Genomic DNA, 26,578 nt, shown 5'->3' on the forward strand with positions numbered 1-26,578 from the left:
TGTGGCTGTTGCTGCATTTTCATTAAAACCATGACCTTTAAATCAGTAAATCAAGATGCACTACCAGCTGCAGCCGCAGGGTGGACAGGAGGGCAGACAGATGTGATCATGAATAAACCCTGAAGGGAAGTTTGTTCATGTCGTTAGATCCATGATACAAACTGTGATACTCTGCATTTAAACTTAAGAGCATGTGATTTTATTCATTCTGACCAAGTGACCGAAACAAATGTCTGGTTTTAGCAACTGACACTGTAATGACGTGGTGATGTTTGGGTGATATATTTAGTTTGGGTAATTAAAAGTAGAAAGACAAGTATCTTCAGGTCAGAGTAGAGGGAGTCTTTCATCAGCTGTTACATGTGTCACATAAGAAACTGGATAAACTAGAATGGCACTCACCACACCTCTGGTCCCTTATGAATCCACATTTAAATCCATTAGATCCAGATTTTTATTTTGTACCAATTGCACACACTCAAAGAATAATCCTCTAAACTTGACAGATCTTTTCCATGAATGACTTCCCTGGAAAAGAAATCCTGGAGTTTTCCATTTTTCCAGACTCTTTCTTTTCCCATGTCCTGTCCTTCCACTAGAAGAACATTCAGAGAGCACTGACCTCCCCCACGCAGACCCACCATCTCTCCATGTTTATCCAGATCTGCTCCAAAATGTAATGGGTTCTTCCCATTAAAAAAAAAAATCCTCAATTATTTTGTTAACCTGCTAACGATAATAATTATTTCCAAGCTCTTTATTTTATAAATGAATAAAAAATCATCTATTTTAAAAAATACTGTTCAGTGATTTCAGTGATTTCTTCATCAGGGCTGTATGACAGTCTGGGTTCTACTCCAACATTAGTTTATTAATATAATCAAGTGTCAACATGTAACTTACACTAAGCCACACAGCCCTGAACGTGTGTGTAAGATAAAAAAAAATAAACTGATTGATGGTCGTTCATTTAATGATCTTTTTAATAAAACAAAAAAGCAGTTCAATATACAATATTACATGCTTCATTTAAAGACTCATCTACTGTTTTTGTATTGCACAAGGATGTTTTAAACCATCCAAGATCAAACTATATTTGATGATGCAGAGGATCTATGACAGAAGTCCCAGCATTTCTTTTTACTGACTCGAGTATAATGTGGTTATTCAATTAAAATAAAATAAAAACAAATGACTAAAGGAATGTGTGAGTAATTCAACAGCAGTGCAAAGGATGTGCAGAAACAATCAAGCAGAAGCAAAAGGAATTCTTTGTAGTGCCATGGAAAAATGTTAACAACTCTTTTCTTTCTACCAAAACAACTTGACAAAACAAAAATCCATTCACCCTCGTGTGTGATAACTATTATTATCTATTTGTAGCTGAAATGGAAACAAAGCAGCCCTCTGTAAATATCAAAAGCAGGAAAAATAACTAGAATACTAAGATCCTTCAGAGAAAATACAAAAAAAATAATTTAAAATCTAACCAACGACAGGCACGTTCCTAAATATGAACACATATACAGAATCAGCTCCACGACACCTGTTTGGTTTTTATCATTTCATGTAAACAACTTATTCTGCTCAGTAACTGGGCTTATTGCTTTAGCTTGGCAACCTGTCCTTCATAGACTAAACTTACTGGCTGTGGCATGAACGAGTGACGGTGTCTGTATCCAAAGGTAGTACCTGTACCAATAAAGTGCTAATACACCACAGACAGCATGCTCAGGTTACAGTATGGCCTCGACTCTGTATGTTAAGTATACTGGTGTGATAGAAAAACAAAAAAACAACAAAGATGAAGGTGGTTTTTCCAGGTGAGTCACCACGCTGCCCTCAGACAGACCTGTTCAAATTTATATTCCTTTGGTAAAATCATTAAAACACAGTGTGGTGATTTACTGAACGTCCTTTCCCGAGGAAGCAGTTACAGCTTTGCATAAAAATAAATAAAACCTGGTAAAACAGCCGTCTCTGCAGCTCTGACACCGAGACGACCCGTCTGTGCTTCAGCGATCACACCTTCATCGAAAGACGACATGTTGAAAAATAAAAATAAATCACAGCCTGGTCCCACAGATAAAGCATACTTCATTCCAGCGCTTGAAAAACGTTTGAGCTCAAATCCTCTGCAAGAGTATAAATGGCAGCGAGGAGAACACAGAAAGCTATAAATACAATAAATAGTTTTTGTTCATTACTCAAAGGGACTGTGGAGGGAAACAGACCCCTGGGTCAAACAGTGTTCTTGTCTTTAAAGCGGAGCCTCGCTGTCGATCCTGACGGTCCTTTGGTCTGGTGGCATAACTGAGGGTTACCCTCATTCACCACGCGGCAGAAAGTGGAGGAAGATTGAGTTTCTCTTCTCAGGGAATCTCGCAGTGCTTCTGTCTCCATGCCGTCGCCTGAGAGGGTCGGCGGGGACGCAGCAGGCTCCCTCCTCCCTGTGCTGTAAACCTGCAGCTCTTAGACCTTGGTGACGTAGTTGTTGGGGAAAAGTCCCTGCTTTCCACGAAGTCGTCCCATCCACCATCCTGATGCATCTGGTCGGAAAACATGACTCAGTTAGTTTACAGTCTCAAACTGAGAGTATGACAAGAATGAAAAAGCTGATAAATGACAAATGGACAGTATTTATAACTGCTTCTACAGTCTCATTCATCCTTTCACACACATTTATACAGTATAAACAGGATCTATACACAACGTAGGGTTCAGTATCTTGCCCAAGGACACTTTGGAATGCAGACTTTGGGAGCTGGGGATCGAACCAGCGACCTCATGGTTAGTGGACGACCCCCCTCTACCTCCAGAAAGAGAGTCCCGCTGTGCGCTCACCCTCTCTGATGATGTCGATCAGATCGTCAGCGTTGAAGCTGAGCTCGTCTGTGTCCTGAGCGTCGTAGGCGTACAGAGCTTTGCACTGCGGCACCTGCGGTTTGGGTTTGGGGGCAGGTTTGGGTCGTCCTCCTCCCGGCGGAGGTCGGCTGGCTGAGGGTCTGTGGGCTCTGAGGGATCACGAGACAAAGAGAGAAACCACACGACTGTCAGGAGGAGCTTGGTGCAGGCGGACGATAAGTGAAAGATTGAGTTCACTGTGCTGCAGTGGCTGTGAAGGAAACTCAGATGAAGGCTTTTGTAAATGGGATATTACACCGTCGTGGAGTATATCCCAGCATACAAGTACATGCATAATCACCATCTTGTTTCACTGTATGAAAATACTAAAACTCAGAATTAGATTATTTTTTTTTAATTTTGTGCAAATATTGTGATCAATTAGAAAAATCTTTTTTTTTCAGCTGTTCACACCTCAGCCACAAGATGGTGCTCTAGTGCTTTTCATAAAATGTCCTGTCAAAGACGACTCAACTAACTGAGGATCAAAAAGTTTAGGTGGCGTCACCTCAGGGAGCAGTGAGCAGAGAGTGAAGTAGTTAGTTTATACACTATATTTAATTTACTGAATAAAAATGTCTTCTGGTTAAGTCAGTGTACGTGAAAGTAAATGTCATGAATTTCTTTAGTGAAGAGGATCCCTGAGGCACAGCAGGAACTCTTTCACTAAAAAACTCTTTCAATCGTCTTTCATTACACAAATGAAAGACACGTCAAAACAGTTCACCTCTGATATCCATTAAAATCAGCATCAGCAGCAGAAAATGAAATATTAGTCATGTGCTGCAGTCGGCTCCTTCATCGAGGTTTAACTAGTTTATTTCCAGTGTAATCGAATAAAAAACAACAAGAGGAGAAGCATCAATGTGCTGCTGCTGGAAGCTTTTCTACTCGTGAACCACCACCACCAGAAACACTGCAAACACTCCAACTCACATTCCTCCATTTGAAGCTGGTCGTCTGTCTCCATTACTACAAAAGAATAAATCATCCAAATTATGTCACATCACAGAAGGTATGAGTGTGTCCATATTGACATAAAACAGTGCACGTGAAGTCAAACCAAATACTGTCTGGTAGCTCTACTGATTTGTGCGGGGATGCTGTTCCCTGGATTGTTAACAAATACACATCGAGGCACTGCACGCCAAGGAATCCAGACTATATCAAATATAAATGTGTCTTATATGTGTGAGTTCATAGGTTTATTTATACAGAGAAGTCAAAATAATATAACAATAATCATCATATGCTACGTAAAACTCAAATCACGCTGCTACAGCATTGGGCCGTATTAGGTTTAGGGACTTTAAACAGCATTTTTCTGCTGATGAGTTGATATATGAGATAATTGAAATAAACTGGAAAGAGAAAAGGGGTCTGGTCTCACCAAAGATCCAACATGTTGCTCTTTGAACCAATGGAAACTAAACTTGCTCCTTGACGTTTAGCTTTGTTGCTTGTGATCAGCTTTGTATCACTCACAACACTTTTTATTTTCAGGTTTTAAGTGTAAGATTTCTATTCCAGAGCTGTGAGATGAACATATGAACTTGAACTACACAAAGTTACACAACATCTCCAAAGAGGCCGAATCACCTGCTCTGAGGATTTTAACCAAACTGTTTACAACATACAGAGAGAACAGCAAAGAGTTTTCACACGATGAAACCAACCAAAAGAGATATGACGAACTTCTGCTGCAGTGTGAAGGGTTGAACAAGTTGAATTCAACCTAATATGGCCCATCCTCATAGCACTAACACGTTGTAGTGTGTGTGTGTGTGTGTGTGTGTTATTTTTGATCTACTCCTGCGTGTACTGTGTGTGTGTGTGTGTGTTTTGGGTTTCTCACCCTGCAGCTCCTTGATCAGGAACTCTCAGACAGTCGAGGTTCGGCTGCGGTCGGCTGCCGTCTCGCTCCTTCAGCTGGTTGATGTTGCTCGGCAGGAAGGGGCGCGTTGCGTTGCCGGACGCCGGAGGCCTCTGGCTGTGATGCTGCGAGTTTCTCTGATTGGCTATGTGGTTGGTGGTTTTCAGGCCACCATTCTGGTGAGAGCCTGTGGAGGGGAAACAAAATATGGATTGTGTGATGCTTTGTTGTAGACAGTGAAGAAGACAAGCTGGAACACAGCGAGGATCCCTGTACCTGGAGGTCCTGGTGCAGCCCGCGACGGGATGTTCTGGTGGGTTCTGGACATGTTTGTGCGGCTCTGAGTGAAGCTCTTCCTGGTGGGGCCTGAGGACGAGATTTTCAGAATTTAAATAACTGGCATGATGTTGAATTCTTAACTTAACTGAGACAAGATGGAGAGGGACGAGGAACTGTAGAAATGGCTAACTTTTTTACATTGTAACATTTGATCCAGCTAGTCTTTTATGACATCACGTACGTCTTGCCGTCAACACCTACATCACCTATACTTGACAAAGACTGGTTTGTAGACTGGCGTGTGTCTGACGTCAGCCTGTTCAATTCGGCTGTTTTATTGTTAACTTTTAAAAACAAAGTGCATAAAAAATAGTTGTCTTTTAGTTTGAATAGAGAAAACGAATGAAAAGGTCGAAGGCAAAACGAACGTCCTCGTCTTTCAAATATTATATCGTCTAAGGTGAAGACTACAATCAAATCCTGAAGCTGTTTTCTGCATCTTAATCTTCTTCTGTTGTTTACTTTCTTTCAACTTCCTGCAATTGGACCAAAGAAGTTTTTCCACCCTGCAAACGATCTGAACCATAGTTTTGTTTGATCTGAACTGAGACCACCTCTTTTCGTTAAGTTTTGGTTAAATGGTCCAGACCACCGCATTTTGGATCAAACAAGGTGTGAAAGTTATGTCTGAAATGCTCTTATTTCCTCTTATACAGGTTATATACTTTTCCATGTTTATGTGTTTATGTACTTCTGACAACATCTACTTGTCATCTACGTGTCAAATGTTTTTTTAAGGCTCAGTGACAGAACAGGTCATTGATGGGGATGTTAATACTCACGTGTGTTCTTGGGAAGCCCGGGGCCGATGCTGACCTGCAAGGATTTGCTGGACGGCTTCAGGACGGGAACGTGTCCCTGACCCTGGACAAACAGGACCTGCCGGGAGCCGGCGCCGCCACTCAAGAAGCCCCAGTTCTCCTTCTTCAGTTTCAACTCCAGTCTGAAAACGACATCAGTTACAGATTCATTCTACAGTGAGGGTCCGGTTTGAATTCGATTCTCTTAAGTTGGAACAATTATTCCAAAATCAGAATCAAAAGTATACGATCATTGATAGTGGTTGGTTTGTGTGGTTGTCTGCGATCATGTTGCGCGTGTTGACTTACGTGTTAGTAAACTTGAGTGGTAGCTTCCTCTGAGTTTTCTCCTCAAACCTGCGGGACAGTAAGCTGATGAACTCGGTCTTGAAGACGCACTCCAGCAGGCTGTCGTACTCCTGCTCGTGTAGGATCAGGAAGTCGTCCTGCATCGTGCTGGAAAAACATGAAGAAAGTGTACGCAGTTAAAGGATGGGAAAGAAATCTCACAGCTGTTTTTGCTGCTTTTGTCCTTGTGATGAAGCTTCAGCGTCAGAATCGTCTTTCACATTTGCATAGACACAGAGGGAGCCTCACAGGGCCGCTCACATCTGAAGAGGGAGGACAGCTTGTGCCCTGCAACCCGCACAAGGATACTTTGTTCCTCCCAGTGAAGTGGAGTTTCTCTCTGATGAGCTCTTTACAACTCCTGCTTTCGTTCATTGCGCCACCTGGTCCGTATTACCCCAGTGACTCAAAAGCCACATGCTCGCACCAGCAGCTCTGTGATTCCTACCTCTCAAACCGCTCATACAGAGTTCCCATCAACAACAAAGGGCCCGTGACTCTTTCAGTTCCTCTTCATTTTTTTTTCATTTCTTTGTAATGAACTAGTCTACATTCTTTCACCAGAGTGTTTTTTATTGTTCATTATGACAGCAACATTTCTGAGCTGTGGACCTGCACGTACAAAAAGGGACACAGACGTATACGAGACGTCGTTGTAATATTCTCCACATGTCTCCCATGTCCCTCGTGTGACATTTACAGCAACTTTGGAACTTGTGTGATTTGAAAAACAGAATGTGTCCTTGAGGTGGATTCCTGACCTTCTGCAGTGTCTACAGATTATATGGTGGAGCCCGGCAAAACAATCTGCTGCACATTGACCAGGCAGTGTCTTGTTGTGGAAACAAATCATAAGCCTAGAATGGACAAACCTGTTAGAGATGGCTTTTCATGTTTGTACATTGATGCAGCAGCTTGATTTGACACAAAGAAGCCGGGCGAGGAGGTTGGTTTTAGAAGTTTGCTCGGCACTTAAAAACTAAAATTATGCTAAATGGAGAATCATACTTGTACAGTAACAACAGAAAAAGCAAGGGAGTGTAGACCAGTGTTGTCAACAAACGAAAACATGACGAGACTAAATGAAATTGGGACGGGTGACGACAGAACGAGGAGCAATCTTATTTATGAGTATGAGCAATCTTATTTATCTAATTCTATAATTCTCTGAGTAGTTCGTACCTGAGTGAAACCGCCAAGATCTTCTCCACCTCAATCTGCCTCTTCAGCACCTCGGTCACCTGCCCTTTCTCTGGTCCCTGCTTCACCTTCTCTCTTCCAATCAGGTACACAGACTTTGGCGTCAGGATCAAGTCTCTCTTGATTCCCTACACAGAGCAGAAAACACAAATAACAGATAGATATAGATGTTGTTTAGCCCAGAGAAAGAAATAGAACAGGCTGCAGACAGAACCTGAAAAAACAACAACCTTGAAGCGACGGTCATATTTTGTGACTTTGTCCGCAAAGTCGATCTTTTCTCTCTTTCCCAGAAACTGCCGCAGCTCGGGCCTGTCATCCATGCCCAGGTAGTCTCCTACAAAGTTTCTGTTGAGGCTGTGTCGCCGCCTCTCCTTTCGATTCACCAGCAGGTCAGAAGCTAGATAAACCCAGAAGGAGGAGAGAGTGATAAGATCATGACGGAGGGAGATGGATAAACAGGTAAAGCCGGAACATGTTACGTGACTCACCTTCCTCCCTCATCTGGACGTACTTCTTGCGGGCCACATATTTCCTCCAGGCTCTCTGGATGGTCCTGGCGTAGCCGTCAAACTTGCGCTCCCTCGTCTCTTCCAGCAGAAAGAGCTGTGGGGGCAAACGGAGAGGAACTCACTGTAAGAGACGTGAACCCAAACACACACACACCTAAAGGGTCTGAATGGAGACATGAGAACATACAGACATACTGAATATGCCTGATAATGCTTACAACTCAACTACTGAACTGTCCTGATCACTATCTGACGGCAGGTACAGCCAAGTGCTGGGATCAGATCGTTCAGTACTGTGGAGACGCAACCTACACACCTGTCTGTGTGTGTGTGTGTGTGAGATCACTGTCTTTAAATTAGAAACACTTACATGGAATTTATTTTTTTATCCTTCATTATTTTGGGGAGCTATGGCTCAGGGGGTATAGCGGGTCGTTCTAACCAGGGGGTCAGTGGTTTGATGCCAGTCTTCTACATTCCACATGCTAAGACGTCCTTGGGTAAGATACTGAACCCACTGAGCCCCTGACGACTGTGCCGAACTACAGTTTTACAGTAAAGCTGATCTATCTGAGCCTCTAATGCCCTTTGTTCAATCATCAAGCAGTTTGTTAATGGACCTGAAGGCTTCACATGTTATCCTGCAAATTAATATAATCTTTTTTGAACTAACTAACAAATACACCCTACAGGTGCTACTGTCTTATCAATACATGTCATATATTGTATATTTACATTTTACTGTGGCTTTAGGATTTACAATTTTTTTCACATGGAGCTTCTCTTTCCTCCTCTTCTTCACATAAAAGTTTCATCAATTCATGTTATTGACTCGACTTTATCCCTCAGTCCTTGGGCTTTACTGTTGCACATCCAGGATCTCGACTGTGGCCACACATGGTGGCAGCCATCGTGATTGTTTATACAATGTGCCTGCCCACATATGCTACTGTTATGGCCACACCTTTATCATTACCATTGTCATTGCTGCTCCATCTGACATTTTCTTTTTGCATAAAAGCTTTTAACATTGATACACCTCTGTTCATGTTAGAAAATATCTTTTCTCATGAATATTTTTAATATTTTTGACGTGTTCAATAACACGAAGGTTCCATTGCTTGTGACTCTCTTGATGTTACTGTGTTTTTAGCCTGTTATCATTTTTTTTTTCTTCACTCTAGTCAACTTAACTTTAGATACTTGTTGAATTATACTAGGAATATTTATTGGCCAGATTAAACAGGTTGCATGAATATTTATAACGTTTAAGACAATGCAGATTTAAAGTGATAAGAAAGATAACTTATCAATATTTTATATTAGGTTTATCCCATATAACTTCTATGTTGTTATTTATAATGAATACAGGGGAAACAAGTATTCACATAAAAAAATATATATAATTTATTTTTTGGCCATAAAGTCGTTTCACCATTTCCTGTACAAGGAGCTGACGACCACCAGTCTTACCAGCTTATGTCACTTCCCGACCGGCCTCTAGATATGCAATCACCCTCCCTGTCTCCCACCCAGACTAAACATCCTGCCCACTGCCTCGCTGGCCTCACAGGCCTGGCATCATCGGGGACGGAACAGACAACAAGCAAAACCAAAACACATCGTGACGGAACAAACTTTAACCACAATAGCTGTGAGGAGAAAAATGTACCGAGTCACTGATTGAGACAAGGAAACTACACAACCAAGTGTTTTTCACCAGAACAATGACAAGCCCAGAAACAAACAGCAGGTGGGGTTTTTGGTTTATCTGTTGTATAAACAGGTAATGAACGAAAATGTCAAAGTCTTCATTTGAAAAACTATAAATGCTATTAAACAGTGAAAATTAAAAACGTTTAAATGTCCTCACAGCAGCTACATAACGATGCATTTTAAACCCTCAAATAAATGTTTGTGTGCTGTTTACAAATTCTAAATAATGGAGGGATTTAAAACCCCAGTGCAGCCTTGGTGAGACCTCTGACTGACAGTGACCCTCCAGCTCATCCATCAACACAGCTCTTCTCCAACATCTGGCTTCATGTCAAACAAACTAATTCTATCCAACCAAAGAAAAAAAAGCATCAGTCATACAACTAATTAACTGGTGTCAGTGTCTTATCAGACAGAGAGTTGTTATGAGAAGCCTGGCAGCTCATTTCAGCGCTCTGCCCTGTGTGATATTTGCCTTTCATAAGCAAACCTCAATGACTTGGACTCTCAGTCTGGCAGAGTGGGGGGATGGGGACCCTCTTGGCAGTGCCTGGCTGCGATGAATAAGTAAAGGCATTCAGGGTCAGCTGTAAGGCTTGAATTAAGACTAAGATGCCTGTGTATAAGTTTCTAAACATACATCTGTGTGTTTGTGTGTTTGTGTGTGTGTGTGTGTGTACACGTGCATGCTCATTTGTGCACAAAGTGTACAAATGTCAATAAGTGAGCGCACAAGCGTCACACAAATGCTGCTTTCATAGGAATCAGGAAAAAAGGGCAGTTATGGTGGAAAAAGACGAGCCTTTACGATGCCCCCCCCCCCAAAACTCTGCAACCACAGTCTGTGCTAATGTTTTAGTTGCAGAGCGGTGTTGACTCAGTGCTGACGTGGTGTGAGGGTCGGGTTCAATCTCCTCCCCTGCTACAAGGACTTGAGCATGATTTGGGACATTAGTGCCCTTTTATGGTATTTAGTGTCAAAATGAGCAAGTTCAGTTTTCTCCTTTCTTACAAACAGACCTTTACGTACCAGCGGACATTCTGTCATGTGATCTGAGTTTTCCCTCAAGAACAACATGTGAAAAACCTTGCTCTGTAGTGCATTTTCCTGGAAAGCTTTCTCATAAATATGTGGGTTTACAAAGTGCAAAAGAGCAGAAGACATGATGGACACATGGTGGATGGCAGACGACAAACGTACCGACTCTGGGGCTTTAACGAAGATTTTGGTGCGACCGAGCTGGAACTGATCCTGATCCATGTTGACAGAGCGTAAGAGATGAAGGACGCCTTGTTTCTCGTCTCCTCGCCACGTTGGCCAGGACTCTTTAGTCAGGATGGCGTACCTGAGGACAGGAGGTTTGACAGAGACAAAGAATTTGACATTAGATGGGTTAAAGATGGATGAAGTTCAATGTTGATGTGGGACCAACTCAACATTTTCTGTCCTGAATCAAATTCCAAAACCTAAAATCAGGATATTACTTATTTAACTCACATACCTGAATGGTAAAAATCTAACTAGAATCATTTCAGGTAAAACTCAAGAATTGTTTAAAAAACACAACTATTTAATGAACATACTGCTGGTGACTGTTAAAAAAGGGAAAAAAAGGAAATATTTGCTTGATGCTGAGTGTCGGTCATCTGTGACTGAATATTAGAATGGATACCATTAAGACGCAGTCCAACTTTCAAACAAGACCACAGAGAGTGTGAGATGTGTTACCTGTTGAGGAACTTCCTGAAGACTCTGCGGTAGGCGTAGCCAGCACGCCTCACCCTGATGTTTTCCTTCAGACCCAGATACTCGACCTGGTGCTTCACTCTGAAGACGAGTCAAAAAGAAACCAGAGTCAACATGAGGAGAAAACTAACAAGCTTCTTTGTCTTCAGTTAATCTATGTGCACACTTCCAGTTTATTTATGTTGATGGATAGTTTCAGCTTTAAATTAGAGTGAAACACAATATTCTGTATTCTCATACTGTACATGCTGACACCTTCAAATGTGTATTTTCCTCTTTCTTTCATAGGTTTCGTTTTTCATCTGTTTGTTTGTCTCTTAGCAGGACTATGCAAAAAACTACGGAACTGATTTCCATGAAACTTGGTGCAAGGATGTGGTTTGGATCAGGGAAGACCTTGAAAATGAATTTTTACTTTCACTCTCTTTAACAATGCGAATAAGGGCATTTTTCAACAAGAATGAATGCACAGTTCTTTAAACTGCTAATATTTGTGAACAGATTGAATTTGGTGCAGATCCAGATAATGATCCAGATCTTGTGTAATGTGAGCAGTTCCTTTGTGTGCATGGTTTATGTGTCTGATGCAGTATTCTGTACGTTTATGTAAAATGTTGATAAAGTGGCCAATCAGTATACGCTCTGAGTGCCCTTCTAGTTGACATTGATTTATACCCACAACTAGTTTACATTTCACCAGTATATTAGCTGCCATGTCTTCAGCATAAGAAGCTTCCTCTTCACTAGCGGAAGAACTTTTCACAGGTCATTGTATTTAAAACAGCTGTGTGTTGCAAACTTTTTCCTCACACAAAGACCTGAAGGACTACTTAGTGCACTCAGACTTCCTGTGAAAACAGCGGTTCCGTTGCTAATTAATGAGCCACCCTGTGCCTGACTCACAACAGGAAGGTCATCGGCTCTGAACAATACCTCTGCACAAATACATCTGAACATGTAGTGCCTAACGCCTGCGAGGAGGGAAGAAAGAGCGGGAAGCTGAAACAAAGGGATAAAGAGTGTGGGGGGGGGGGGGGGGGTGTCTCCAACACATCTCACATGACTTAGTCTGAAGACAAACTCTGTGAGGAGCCACATTGAAACTTACCGGCTCTCTTCCCAGTCTCTGGGCTTCTTGGTTTCATTGGGCTTGATGCAGCGGATGTAATGTGGAGTACATTTCATCAGTGTGCTCACCAAATCATTGGCTTGTCTCTGAAGAGTGTAGTTAGAACAAATATCAAGAAAGAGGAAAGAAGATGATGATGAGACTGAGGATAACGATGTCAAAGTCGTTAAGAATGAATGACTGGCTGAAGGACACGCCACTGAACAACTAACACACATTTTCTAGTCAAATCTTCCCACAGCCACCCTGATAAGGCGGAGGGACAGGTGTACGTACACACACACACACACACACACACACACACACACACACACACACACACACACACACACAAGCAAACTCTATTGAACACACACCTTTATTTTGCTGCCTGCAGTTGTGGGTCTACCCTTCTTCTCAGCATTGAGGTTTTCTAGAAACAGTGCTCTGATGAAAGCACTGTCACAGGGAGAGGGAGAGGACATGGAGTAAGAACACAGAAAGACTGGTATCATCCTTGTTCCAATAAAAACAAAGTATCTTAGACCTAAAAACATATATAATGAGTAACTATGGAAGCTCAACCCAAAGTTAAAGATTAAAGAACCAAGGACATTTAACTAAGGTCAATGGTTTAAATTCCTGAACCACTTGGGAAGGTCTGAAGTGGGAGCTGGTGGGAAAACAAGTGTGTGTGTGTGTGTGTGTGTTTGTGTGTGTGTGCACCAGATCTAGCCAAGGCTGCAGCTCTATATCGAGGAATAGTAATGCTGCTATTGTCTGACAACAAGCTAGGTTAAATAAAATAATACATTTTTTCTGGTTGAAATTTAACCTTGTGAAATAATTATTATTATTTTCACCTCTGTGATCAGCACATCTGTCATTCAGGCAAAAATGTGGTGACCGTCAGGCCTCGTCTAATGTTGACATGTGGTGCAGCTGAGCATTACACTTATTTCAACTTGCATAAGGCGCCGCATTTGATGTTTATTGCTTTATTATTTCAAAGTGCATTTTCACATAGTTTTTTTTTCTTTTTAATTCCAGCCCCTTTCCAGTTTCCTCCCACTCTGTATTTGTTTGATTTTACATTTCAAGCTCAGGGCCATGGACACAGAAGAAAGGATCAGCAGGTCGTGTGTACAAATAGACCAGAAGTCTTCTAATATTATCCAGCTGACGATACTGCTCATTCCTTTCTTCTCTATTCAGACCTGCTACTCCAAGGAATGAGGCTGCTTCCTTCCTTCTCATGCTTCCTATATGTATGACGGTGCCAAACTATCTATATTTGCACGTGTTTGTGCAAAGTGAAGTTCATGTTTGCATTTTCCAACGCGTGTCTGAATGTGATTTTGACATAATGGCCTGTGACACCTCACAACACATGCCCACAAAGGGGACGAGCGGTGGCTGAGGCCTGCAGGGGTTACACAGATAATGCAGGCTGTTTGCACAGATGGCCCCTTTGACACAAAGAAAGGCCAAGAGACCAAGAAACAGAGGGACCAGACTCCGCTGTTTCCCCATAGGGAGACCCCTTTCTAAGGCCAGACTGAGAAGACCCCCATAAAGCTGCAAACCGGGACAGCAGCCAGACGTGATTCAGGGCAGAGGGCACAACACATCCCAGCCCTGCACACTTCTGCTACTCCCACCAGTTCCCAGATGCACTGGAGCATCTGAAGCTCTTCACATGTATTCAATTATAACCATATGCATCACAATACTCCTTTCAAGTTGAGTGCCATAGAAATCCTCACCACCTGTTGGTGCAATGTGCAAATGGGAGTTACTTACATTTCACTGCTCTGCATCAACTCAATGAGGTCAGTAAAAAGGACGTCTCGGTTCCTCTCGCAGAAACCCTCTGCGTCGTAGGACACCTGGACAAGAGACACAGAGAAAGATTTCTTAAGATTCATGATAATGGAAGAGGACGAGGTTGAACCGTTTGAAACCTGAAGCAAAAAGGAAAAATGACACCTGTAAATGTGCGAAGATATAAATGGTATTTTTAACTGATATTTTGACCTAAATCAGTGGCTTGAATTTTATAGGGAAAGAAAATGACAGGTTTGATATCCAGGCTTTACACCTTCCAGGATTAGCTTCCTTATAAACCCAGCAGTGGTTTAAAAGTCAAGAAAATGAACCATTTTATTTCTCCTAGTGTCGGCTGAGGCTGGAGGAATGTTTTGAGCCCGGTCATGGGAGCCCCTCAAGTCTTTATGGCATGGCTCATTAAGCCTGCGGCATTTGTGTGCCAGGCTGAGGCCACTGCACATCTGGAGAATGACACGGGACGACCTCGGCCCAGACCACCAAAAATCAGAAGGATGGCAAAACAAAGGCTGCTACTGAACAGTAATGAATGGGTGAAATAAAGCTGACTAACATGCATGACGTCGTTAGACACTGTTACAAACAGACCCCGACCTTAAATAGTCAAAAAAATGAACTGGGAGGTGACGAAGAGAAGAATTAGTTCAGAACTGGAAAATGTAAAAATACGAAGATGACGCCAGAAACTCCAGAATTAAAGCGGCAGCTGCAGAGCTGGTATTTATGACAGATCGTAGAAGAGGGGAGTGACGGGGACAGCTTCAATACCAACACCATAATAAATGACATGTTAATAAGCTTCTATTTGTAGAAGCTACAGCTCCCAACTGCAGGCAGTCAGCATAACATATTGATTTACAGTCGATACCACAGCAAAGAGCTGCTGTAAACTTTATATTGAATATTAAATCTTTCTGTTTTGGCAACCAAAGCATACAAGCAGCAACAAGTAGAACCGAGATTTTTTTCTGTATGTGTGCTCATTAATGGGGCTCAAATCGGAAAATACACTCTGGGCTAAGTGCACTCAAACTGACCTTTCCGGCGTAATGGTGGACGATGAAGCCCTGGTTCCAGCTGTTGAAGTGTTCGTGGGTGTTGATCTGGACTCGGAGCTTCTGCAGCATGGTCTGGTCGGCTCCCTCGCCCACCGCGTGCATGGTGGCACACACATCATCCAGGATGCTCATGATGCCTGGAGGATTCTGGGAAAACACAAAGGAAAGATATGAAATTGATTTAACAACACTTGTGCCACTTATGAGGAAGTTTGTCGCTCACACACTGTTGATTCAGGACTGGCAGCTTTATCAGTGATGACAATTATTGTTGATTACAGCCAAGTTTCATACTTGATCTTTATAACAGTGATAAACATCTAAAAGAGATGTAACATAAATCAGACTGTGTAGCAGCTTTAGCTCGGCCTCTGTCAAACATTACTCTCACACTTTGCCCTGTTTGGCTCCATTAAAGCTGATCAGTGGCACTCTGTGTGTGCACAGTGTTAACAGTGTGTCTGACTCAGAGAACACACATCTCTGTCTCTGGATTAACTAAAGTGGGTCTGGTGTACAGAGCTGAAGCATCAGGCACTGATACAGATCCCCGCTCCTCTCAGAGGGAGGCTTGTTATAAAGCCCTTGTTGTGGATTTCATGGATTAGACCCCTCACAGGGCAGATAAATCAAATTAAGAGGTACGTCGGCACATTTGAGGATATTAAGCAGCAAGTCCTGGCAACAGAGCCGGAACTTGTTGAACTGTGACACTAACAAATCTTCAACGTAACAACGTTTTTTTAAGTGAATCGATGCAAGGTTTTTTGTGTGTTTTCGATTAATTAAGAACTCATATGATTTAGTTGATTACATCCACTGATATTCAGGGAGGGATTTGGTGGTAGATCATGAACTATTTTTCAACCATGTGGTTTTTGGTGCCGATTCGCACCACATATTTTTTTCTATATTCTCTATATATACATTTTTTATTTCATTTTATATATATGAACATTCTTATTCTTCATATTCCTGAGTCCACTGTTGGATTGAGTCTCTATTTTACTCCTAATTTCATTTCTTTTGCAAATTGCAAAAATGTATTTCATGTGTGCTGTTCTTTACAGAACAGTAATAATAACAATATTTCATTATTAAAAATGTTTAACAGTTTTCTATGAAACCCACAATTAGAGCTGCTAACAATTATTTACCTTGTTGATTGATCTGACAATCACTTTCTTGATGAACTACTTTTTGCGTAAAATATGACAGAAAATAGAAAATAATGTCAATCATAATTTCCTCAGGCTCAATGAGGAAGTCTTCAAATCACTTGTTTTGTCCAATCAACTGTCCAAAATCCCAAAATACTAGATGTGCTATCACATAGAGAGCAAATGAAAGTCATTATTTCAGCTCAGTGAAATAATGGCTTGATCATCAGAAGCACATGCAGAATGTTCAAATGATGCACCCTTTCTGGGAGTTGTGAACTCAGTGAACTCATAGTTTGTTTCCTGGATTTTTTCCTCTTTTGTTTATTTACTTTGCTCTCGATAAGATCGCAGACAATCTTGTTGTTGAAGTACTCGATGGGAGTCCACTTGATGCCCTCTTGCACATATTCCTCCTACAAAATAAGAGAGTCCAGAGTCAGAACATAAAACATGGGAAGAAGTTATAAATTAAAAATAAAGGTCAGAAAAAGAAGAAGAATGTAAGGGGGGGGGGGTTTACCTGCTCTGCCTTCAGAGTCAGCTCGATGAAAATCTGCTGCAGCTTCTCATTTACGAAGTTGATGCAGAACTGCTCGAATCCATTTTTCTAACGAAAAGACAATGTAGTTAATAAAACCCACAAAGCTTAAGTGAGATTTATCTGAAGCAGAGGACGGATTTCCTATGAGCTCAGGGGCCATTGTTTGGAGCGGGAGCTACACACAGATTGGCTGGCATTAAAGGAAGGACCATATTGTGCAACTCATAGCACTTACAATGGACTTTCAGCTTTACGCTACAGCCGCCTGCATCTTCCTGTGTTTATAATCTTTGGCCATCAAAATGCATATGGACTTTTCTTACATTATGCATACAAAGAAAAAAACTTAAAGACCAAACGTCATCATACACGGTAACAACAACTTTGATAAAAGAATCAAAAGATCCTTACAAACCAAAATAAAACAAATATATTTCCATTTGGTTTGTCCAATCCTGACAATCAGCTTAGAAGAGCATGTTGAAGTCTGCTGCCTCAATCAGGAGATGGAACTTAATCCACATACTTAATCAATTAGTTTTATCCTTGATGTTTAATCTGTTTAAATGCTCAAAGTTAATGCCTGTTAATCTAAGTAATGTGTAGCTGCAGAGTAAACGTCCAGTAGCCATGTGTCAGCTTGTGAAACAGACAAAAAACACTTACTTGGAAAATTTCAAATCCATAAATGTCCAACACCCCGATATTCAACTCCTGATGATCCTTCACCATGGCTTTGTTGATGGACTGAAATCAAAAGATTGTGTTACTGCAGCTTTATTATCCATGAAAATAAATATATGAGATGTTTATTTTAAACGCACTGAGCTGTACAGCAGTGAGATCATACCTCGACCAAGTAGTCAAACACGCGTGAATGCAGGGCTTTTGAGAGGGCGTCACGAGTGTAACACGCCTGCTCCACATTCAGTGTCACGTCGATGGACTCCACTGCATTCCCCCACTTGCTGTCCATCTTCCGGCTCGTCAGTTTCTCTTTCAGGCGGTTCTGGTCAATGCCGAGCAGAAACGCAGGAAAGGCTAGAACTGTTAAAAGAGGGAAGATAAAGAAGAAGAGGAGACAAGGGGAAATAAATAAAGGCAAGGTAACTTTATAAATGTTTATTTTCCCAACTGAAACAGTTCCAGTCATTTTTTCCAGACATCTTGGAATCTGTACACTCAACTGGAATAATTCATGTAACAGAAGACACTTACTATATTTTTGCATGACTATACACAGAAAGATCCCACAAACTATAGCTAGACTGATAATAATAATATCACCCAAAATCATTTCAGACAAAGAGTCAGTTTGTAATTATTATTTTGATATTCAATATTATCTTTAAACTAGATTTGGGGTCAAACATTGCCTTTAAATGTGATGATTTGCTGCTTTTTCTGTGCTCCGACATTCCTTTTGCTCTACATTTACTCGGACTAATCAGTGTTACGATCTCACGAGTCAGAGAAAGTTCTACTGACAATCACAACACATGCAATTGGGGCTAAACCGCCAAAACGAAACTTCCTCCAGAGAAAATTCAACACAGATGAGCTCTGAATTACAGTTAATAGAAGAACAGTATTGGGCTAACCATTGGAATAAAAAAAAAAGTGTTGAGCACACCACAGATCATTTGCCCCAACCTGGCGTTGATATTGTCCCCAGAGAGCCCCTCCCTGCCTTATTACAGTGACTCACTTCCCCTAAAAGGAAATAGCTCTCAGACCTGCAGACTCACTGTGTCTGGGAATGCATCAGGCCTCTGCAGTAGCTCCCCTTCTGGGACATTAGGGTGTGACTGACCATACGCCTGCTTAAATCACCAGGAAAAGCCATCGTATGTATTCAGCAGGGAAGCTATGGATTACACACTACAGTGTACAAACTGGAGGCTGTTGCACATTGTGTATTTCAGGAACAATGCACAAGTTCCCCTGCAGGAAATGTGACTCATGAAAGCAACTGTAGGAAGGGTTATCTATTCAGAGGTTTGTCAAGCGTGTGGCCTCATTCTTTTCAATTAGCTGTAACACATACAGTGATCCTGTCACGTTCATTTACAGTATTGACTCTGCTTAGCGTTCAATAAACCATGAAGCTTAATCAATAGTATCCATTTTCTTAAGATTCTCACTCGTTCAGGGCTTGTTAAGGGTTTTATACATCCAGTTTTTGAGAGGAATTTTTAGACCTTTGTGGGCAACATATTTTAATATGAAGTTCAATAATGTATATAATGATTTCAACTTTGTTTTAGCAGATACATTTATAACAGATGAGAAAAAAAATTCCCCTCCTAAAATAATTGTATAAAACCTCACTCTCGAGTTCCTTAATGTCCGACCAGCCAAATGAGGTACAAGTCATTTAAAGGAAGTACAGTCAACATCAGGTGATGCTGCACTGCTGAGTGTGATGTGATGTTAAATGTGAACCTGGCTGGAGTAGTTTTATATGAAGAGCGGGTGTACGAGTGTGCAGTTTAAGTACACAGGAAGTGAGACTGGAGGGAACAGGAAAAGCAGAGATTTTGACGTGGCACTGTTTCGTCTGCACAGAACAGACCGAGTCATTGTTCACTGGCAAATGCCCATCTGCATCATACCAAAAAAGAGTGAGGAGGAAGGAGAGGGGGGGAAAGGACAGAAGAATAAAATGTGTCAGAAGAAGGCAAGAGGGAAAAAGTAATTTTAGTCTGTGACGAAATATGACCAGAGCTTCAGTAATAGCATTTTATTTTTATGATAATCTTGCATGGTTTTGGATTACTCCAGACAGTTGGCTGCATCCCTGCATTAACACAATAAAACTTCAAGGAGACTTTAAGGAGTGAATGTGGTGAGAGAAAAGGAAACTAGAGAAGGAGCAGCTCAGGGCACTGGAAAGAGGAGAGACGTTCGGAGAAAGACAAAAGCAATCTGAAGAAGACAGTTACCTCGGCCTGAACAAGGCAACGGCAACAAGACCCTACAGATAGCAATGCTGGTCATACACAATATGGTCCACTGAAATATCCCAGCAATTATTTGATCAAATGTGATTATTTTATAAAAAACTAAAAAATGTTATACTCCCCAAACAATAAATCACTTAGATTTCTAGAATGAGGTCCAGAGAAAGCTACTAGAAGGATTGGTATCAACAGCTCAAGTTAGCTGTGTCCAAGTAGAGCCATTAGCATGACTGTAAGTTTCCCCATGGTGGGGCTAAAAAATAATTATCTTAAACTTTTATTCTTGTTTGGTTGTGAAACTTTCTCTCTAATTGCTTTCATTTGCTAAACAAATGAAAATAACTCCCGTCTTTATTTGTCCATTCCAGCAATATCTCAACGCCAAGTTAAAAATAGTACACATTTGTTTTAATATGAGCTTTGGTTATTTGTTTTGGTTTGAACCACATTGAGCAAGAAACAACTGCGGATATGACTCCACTTACACTCTTCACTCTCCACAGCAGCGTAGTTGCCTGATTCCCTGAAAGTGATATTTCCCAGGTGCAGGACTCCGGCCACAATCTGCAGCACCATGGCGCGGTCCGCAGCTATGATGCCGATCACGTCCATGGCGTGCTGGGAAAGCAAAGGAAAACAATCAGGGTTCGGTATATACTGTACAAACTCCTACTGTACTTGGGTCATATGCCCTCTAATTACTCCTCTCGTGGTTTGACCGGTCAACAAAAACAGAAGATCGTCTGGAAAAGAAAACAAACCATTGTCTCCTGGAAGTCGCTCTTGTCGTTGATGTCGTCCACTTTGTAGGAACCAGACTGATTGAGGTAAGTGTAGTAATCCAGGCTTGTAATTCCCAGGCTGTTCTTCTGCTCGCCACTGGCTCCTTCTATCAACTGTGCAGCAGAAATAAACATGGTATATTTATGCAGGTATACAGATGCCACCACGCAAATACTGTAGTAGTGTTAGTGTACACATCTACTCAATCTGCTTCTGGAGAAAACTGTAATATGGCAACTCTCTATGTGTAATAGGAAAATCAGGTCATGCACAATGAAAACAGATTCCCCCTCCTCCTGAAGCCAAAGGGAACATTGAGTCCAATATGTCCTAAGATCCACACACACGCACCTTCTCCACAAATGTGTCCCATTAACTCTCCAGCTTGAAAAATCACCTGATAGAATATATGGAAACTCCGTTCCCCAGGATTCCTCATGACGACACGTGATTTCTCCAGAAGGAAGTTGGAGATTTTCCCTCCGTCTGGTTCGCCACCAGAGCTGAACTGGATCTCAAAGTATTTCCCCTGATGGATCAAAGCAGGTTTTTTTTAGTATCAGAGTGGGCTGCAATAAAGCTTAAGCTGTAAGACCTAAAAAAACTGGCACCTGGTTTTTCTAATGTTGCTGCTGGTGTGTGCATGTGTGTGTACATTAAAACAAATCTGATCCTGTTTTTTGCAATGCACATGTAATGTAATATCTGTTCCACACATGGAGAGAGCAAAGCTGAAGTGGAGACACTTTTAATCGAAAGACAGTTTCTTAAAGGAAACCAAAGGTTTTTCCCCATAAAGCTTGAACTCCCAAAATATCCCAAACCCTGAGAAAATACTGCTTTGTATGCAAAGATAAACACTTAACCAATCAACTCTGAGGGAATATGTTTTTCAAAATGTGCTTTGCCTCAGTTCTAAGTCATTGCTGACTGTCTTCCTTAATAAGCAGGGGAGGATGTGCCTCAGTGGTTGTGCATATATGTCTTTCTGTGCCCTGCACTCTCACAGCACAACTCTGGTTAACCAGGACACACACGATGTTTGCTGCCTCACCAGTAAAACAGGAGTCAGGAGAAAATCTGTCACTGTAAATCTGTTGTTTTCCAAAGACTCAGCTCAAATGCAAAGGTATATACCACAAAAAAGTTGACTCCTCAAGTTATCCCAGCACCAGCTGCATTTATGTATCTCTGTGCAACATAGGATTTTGCATTGACGGTGTGTTATTCAATTTTTTTCCCAGCATCATCTTCACTTACGCTGCAAACCAGATTTGGCAAACACACAAAATGTGGCTGAAAAAATGTGTCCTTGGAAGAAAAAGAGTTCTCTGGTTAACGAGAACCAGTTATTTATTGAGCCACAATGTTAGGCGCTGATTCACAAAAAATTGAAACAAAATCCTTACAAATCTGCTGGAGTTGTTGTTCCTCACTGTCTTGGCATTGCCAAAGGCCTCAAGCAGCGGGTTGGACTGCAGGATGATGTCTTTGACGTGCTGCGAGGAGACAGAGGCAATGAGCTGTTAGCTACGTCACAGGCGGTCTGTGCAGCAGGTACAGACACCACACACTTCACACCCTCACTAACAGGCTGCTGTGTACAACCCTGGAACTTTCCACTCAAATACAAGCATGTGTGTGTATATGAATTCTCACACACACACACACACACACATATATGTAGAGACAGACACACAAAGTCTGGAGGACATTATCTTTCCTGTGAGCCATCTGCATGTCAGAAACACATGAGTTTTAAATCGGTACAGCAGACACAGCTACTCCCACTTCCATTTCTGTCCACAGAAGTTCAATGGAAATTTTATGATATTAAACTTTGTCCTGTATAAAAGGAAATAAACAAGCAAAACAGTTATTTTCTCTTGTACTTCATCACATGTAACTCCCCCAAGAAAATCAGTGCAGAGATCCGTCCAAAACTAAAACCTTAGATTTAGATTTGCATCCACCAAGGAGATTCTGTTTTCACCTCTGTCTGTTTGTTTTTAGTTGGTTTGTTTGAGGCAGGATTGAGTAAAACCTACAGGACAGATAACCACGGAACTTGGTGGAAGGATGTGTTATGAATCAGGGAAGAACCCATTAAATGTTGGTGTTGATCTGGACCAGGAAACGGATGCAGGAATGTTTCCCCCTTTTCTTTTACAACATTTCTGTTGATTTCTCAGAGAATATATAACAGATCTTAAAACAACAGGAATGTTTAGGGCACTGATATCAATGAGTGATTTTGGTTGAGATCCAAATTAAATCCAGACCAGATTAATTTATATGCAGTTTAATAAGGGCAATGTTTAGACAGATGAATAGGTATGGGAGTTGTTATTTGTTCAAAACTATGTAAGCACATTGCAAAAGAATGTACTGTCCTGTATCAATGAGCTCAGGTGGAAGAGATCAAATGTGACTTTAATGTGCTTTCTGTAACAGTCACACTTGTTCAAACGAACTATAATAACTTATAATTTTACTTCCTTCAGTAATGTGCCTTTATATTGTTAATTGCAACACAAAAGATTAACAATACGATATATAAGTACAACTCATTTGAATTTAAAAAGTCTATCAGCTCTACTGTGCAAAGCCAAAGGATGATTTCTGACGTGGTCGTGCCAGTAGCAGCTCCGACTGGATTAAATATAAAAACTGCACAGCCATCATGGTGAAGGCATTTCCTCATCAAACTTTAGATCTTTATCGAGCTTAGGGAACTGGACATCTGCTAGTTTGGGGGCAGCCAGATGGCTGAGGAGGGGGCTGGGTGAGCAAGAAGCCGCTGATGGCCTGATAATGTGGAATAAGGATGATAAGATAAGGACCGGATCCTAGAGGGAGGATGACGTGCAGGGATGAAGTAGCAACAGGTTATGAGAGTGTTATGCTCAATTTGTCAGTTCTACAAGCAGGACTGACAAAATAGAATCAAACACTAATTTGAGAAGTCACAAAATGTAAGGAATAATCAAATATACTCAATTTAACTTGAAATATTGTAATACAAGGCAATAATGAGACTAAGACTTCAAGTCAATACATTTTGCAAACGACTTTCCTGCTTGTCGTCCTGTACGTTTCATGCAACTTTTACATTCCGTCCTGATGGAGAAAGACAAGCAGCCAGTCTCACCTGTACTCTGGGTCCACCCCCTGACACTCTGGAGATGTAGCCCATGATATATTTGGCTGCTACAGTCTTCCCTGCTCCGCTCTCTCCACTGAAAGACAAGATCAAAATGTAAGCACATGTTTTCTCTTACACACAATCTGATCCGGTGAGTGAAATTTAAATCCACCCACCAGGTGCACAATGAAATGGCATGAAACACGTGAGTATGTATATATATATATATATAGCTCAGGTAAAGTGATTCATATGGACTTGAGTGATTGTTTGGTATGACAGACTATGGCTGCGGAGGGCGAGTCAGTGACTGTATGTGCGTGTTCATGGTGACATTACTTTCAGTCTCTCACATCAACTGATTTTATTTGTGCATGGCCGTTTTAGTCTTTGAACAGATACATGTCCAAAAAAGCTTTCTGTGAGATCACAATGACCTTGATCTTCAACCAACAAAATCTAGTCTGTTCATCCTTGAGTCCAAAGTGAATGTTTGTGCCAAATTCAAAGACATTCCCTCGAGGTGATCCTGAGAATCGGGACAGATGGACAGACTGACAGCCCAGACACATAAAGCCTCTGGCCATATCTGTCGCTGGCATAGAGGCAAAAAAAGCCTTGTTTGTTCCATTATCCGCGCTGCTCTATCGACCCTGAGAGTGAGAAGCATCCTCTGAGGGACAGAGACACTTTGTATTCATTGTTTATTTCTTTGTGCTGCCATTGTGCATATCTGAGGCCAATGTACCGCTGTCGTCTGATGTCTAACAAATGTCCTGCTGAGAAAAAGCTACAAAACGTCGGAACGGAAGAATCACACATTCCTCACTAAAATTGTCAAAATCCTGCATTATTATTCATTATGTTTTAGACATTTTAAACGTTCACACTCTAAACAAGAAGTGATGTACAAATTTGCAGGGTTTCATTATGTTTCTGTGCAAATGAGATAACCTTGAGTCCATCAGTCATATTGAGTCTGCTGAATTAACACATCAAATCCATGCCCCTGATAACACACTCCATTTACTGCAAGACCCAAAACTAGGAGTCAACTCAGAGGCTGGATGAGTGATTGGCTACAGCACCTCTGGCTTGATGAACCGCTGCAGTAATATGGAGATTTATTCAGTTTTGTCACATTTACAGACTCTTTCCTCCCATATCTCTCCTTCCTCGCCCCACACTTGTCTATTTTCCTCTTTGCCTTTTCACTTTGCCAGGGTCATACTTATTTTGACATATGTGGTTTGGCAGTGGATGACAGTGGAGTCTGTTTTTCTTTCTGGGCCTTAAAGCAGGGTCAGGTTGGTAATGCCTCTGTGAGAAGCACAGCTGCAGGCTGTTAGAAGCTGCCAGAGGAAGTCATGGGAGCCACTCTATTACACTGCAGTCTCTCTGTATGGTTTCTAACCCTCCCCCTATGTAACTCCCAATTACTTCCAAATCCTCGTCATTGTACTCCCTCGCTGCAAATGACTCAAGTAACAAAAAGTGGGGGAACAAATATTCAATGAGTTTTAGTTGCATCTGGGAGCATTGTTTTTACTCCTGCAAGTTATTCTCCAAAGAGCTATTTTAAGTACAAACTGCTCAGAGTCTTGAGTCATATTTGAATTCTCAATGGGAAAAACTCATTGCAGAAGTTAACAAAGCTTTAAGCACTTCAGCAAAGAGATTTACTAACCAAACAAGGGCATGAGTTAAAAAAGGCAATGCAGGGGGAAGGGAGGTTTAAACATTAACTTTCATCAGTCATGACAGAAACTCGCTATGAGAGGAGATGCACACGCAACACTGAGCTCAGTTCAGTTTGGGTGGTTTTGTATCTAAAAACAGTCACAGCCCTCTCACTGAATGACTTCAAGTTTCATTTATGCCCTCTTCATATTCAAGCTATGTATTCAAGCTATTGGAGCCTGTGTCAATTTCATATTAATGGATAAAATAAACAACCAATCAAACAAAAGAGTGTGTGGAGACTTTTGAAGCTTGACATGTGGTTGTGTTATTAAAGCAGTTATTTGCTTTTTTTCTTTTCATTAGATTGTATCGTGATTTCTATTGATAAGTGGTTATTACTACTGTTTGTTTTTACGTGCATTTTTTGAATAACTTCTGTTTCTCTGCAGGAGAAAATTAATAACATATTGGTTAAAAACAGACACATTTTATGGATAGAAAATGAGTAGAAAGTCTAAAACCAATCAAAACAGAGACAAATACACACAATGACAGAATTCCTAGGATATTGTGTCTAGTGGCTTAAAATGTCATCACACACTGATACCATCTGGGCATTCCAGCATAGTAATATATGTAGTGTAGAATATGATATGTGACATATGACTTGAAGCATGGTATTTTGACACAGATTTTGTAGCAGAAGTCTGAATCCATACTCTGCCCTCATCTCCTTTGATTATTGTTTTACACAAATGTTTAATATGATGACGTAAAGTTTCTGATCGACATCTGACTGTTTGAACCAGTCTGAACTGCTGATCGGGTCATTTCAAAGCAGCACATT

At 41.3% G+C, this 26,578-nt stretch overlaps 1 protein-coding gene across 2 annotated transcripts in view; it reads right to left on the reverse strand.

Annotated features, from left to right (window-relative positions):
- Positions 1–965: 965 nt before the first annotated feature.
- Positions 966–26,578, reverse strand: part of myo1ea (myosin IEa) — a 45,971-nt gene continuing 20,358 nt past the window's right edge. The window contains exons 5-29 of one of the 2 annotated variants that reach the window (XM_069523854.1): positions 24,055–24,142; positions 22,313–22,402; positions 21,301–21,432; positions 20,882–21,016; positions 20,606–20,738; positions 18,008–18,204; positions 17,824–17,904; positions 17,137–17,223; positions 16,946–17,029; positions 15,433–15,600; positions 14,351–14,436; positions 12,925–13,006; positions 12,548–12,654; positions 11,422–11,520; positions 10,894–11,038; positions 7,956–8,070; positions 7,695–7,864; positions 7,447–7,592; positions 6,226–6,372; positions 5,899–6,059; positions 5,054–5,143; positions 4,760–4,964; positions 3,841–3,876; positions 2,845–3,014; positions 966–2,549 (exon numbers count right to left, since the gene is read on the reverse strand). In XM_069523854.1, the coding sequence (XP_069379955.1) occupies positions 2,473–2,549; positions 2,845–3,014; positions 3,841–3,876; positions 4,760–4,964; positions 5,054–5,143; positions 5,899–6,059; positions 6,226–6,372; positions 7,447–7,592; positions 7,695–7,864; positions 7,956–8,070; positions 10,894–11,038; positions 11,422–11,520; positions 12,548–12,654; positions 12,925–13,006; positions 14,351–14,436; positions 15,433–15,600; positions 16,946–17,029; positions 17,137–17,223; positions 17,824–17,904; positions 18,008–18,204; positions 20,606–20,738; positions 20,882–21,016; positions 21,301–21,432; positions 22,313–22,402; positions 24,055–24,142 (3,031 nt within the window). In that variant the 3' untranslated portion in view covers positions 966–2,472. The remainder of the gene's footprint in view (positions 2,550–2,844; positions 3,015–3,840; positions 3,877–4,759; positions 4,965–5,053; positions 5,144–5,898; positions 6,060–6,225; positions 6,373–7,446; positions 7,593–7,694; positions 7,865–7,955; positions 8,071–10,893; positions 11,039–11,421; positions 11,521–12,547; positions 12,655–12,924; positions 13,007–14,350; positions 14,437–15,432; positions 15,601–16,945; positions 17,030–17,136; positions 17,224–17,823; positions 17,905–18,007; positions 18,205–20,605; positions 20,739–20,881; positions 21,017–21,300; positions 21,433–22,312; positions 22,403–24,054; positions 24,143–26,578) is intronic. The other variant, XM_069523858.1, reaches the window with a different exon arrangement.

This window comes from Paralichthys olivaceus, chromosome 1 (assembly GCF_024713975.1).
Source record: "Paralichthys olivaceus isolate ysfri-2021 chromosome 1, ASM2471397v2, whole genome shotgun sequence".
Taxonomy (NCBI): domain Eukaryota; kingdom Metazoa; phylum Chordata; class Actinopteri; order Pleuronectiformes; family Paralichthyidae; genus Paralichthys; species Paralichthys olivaceus.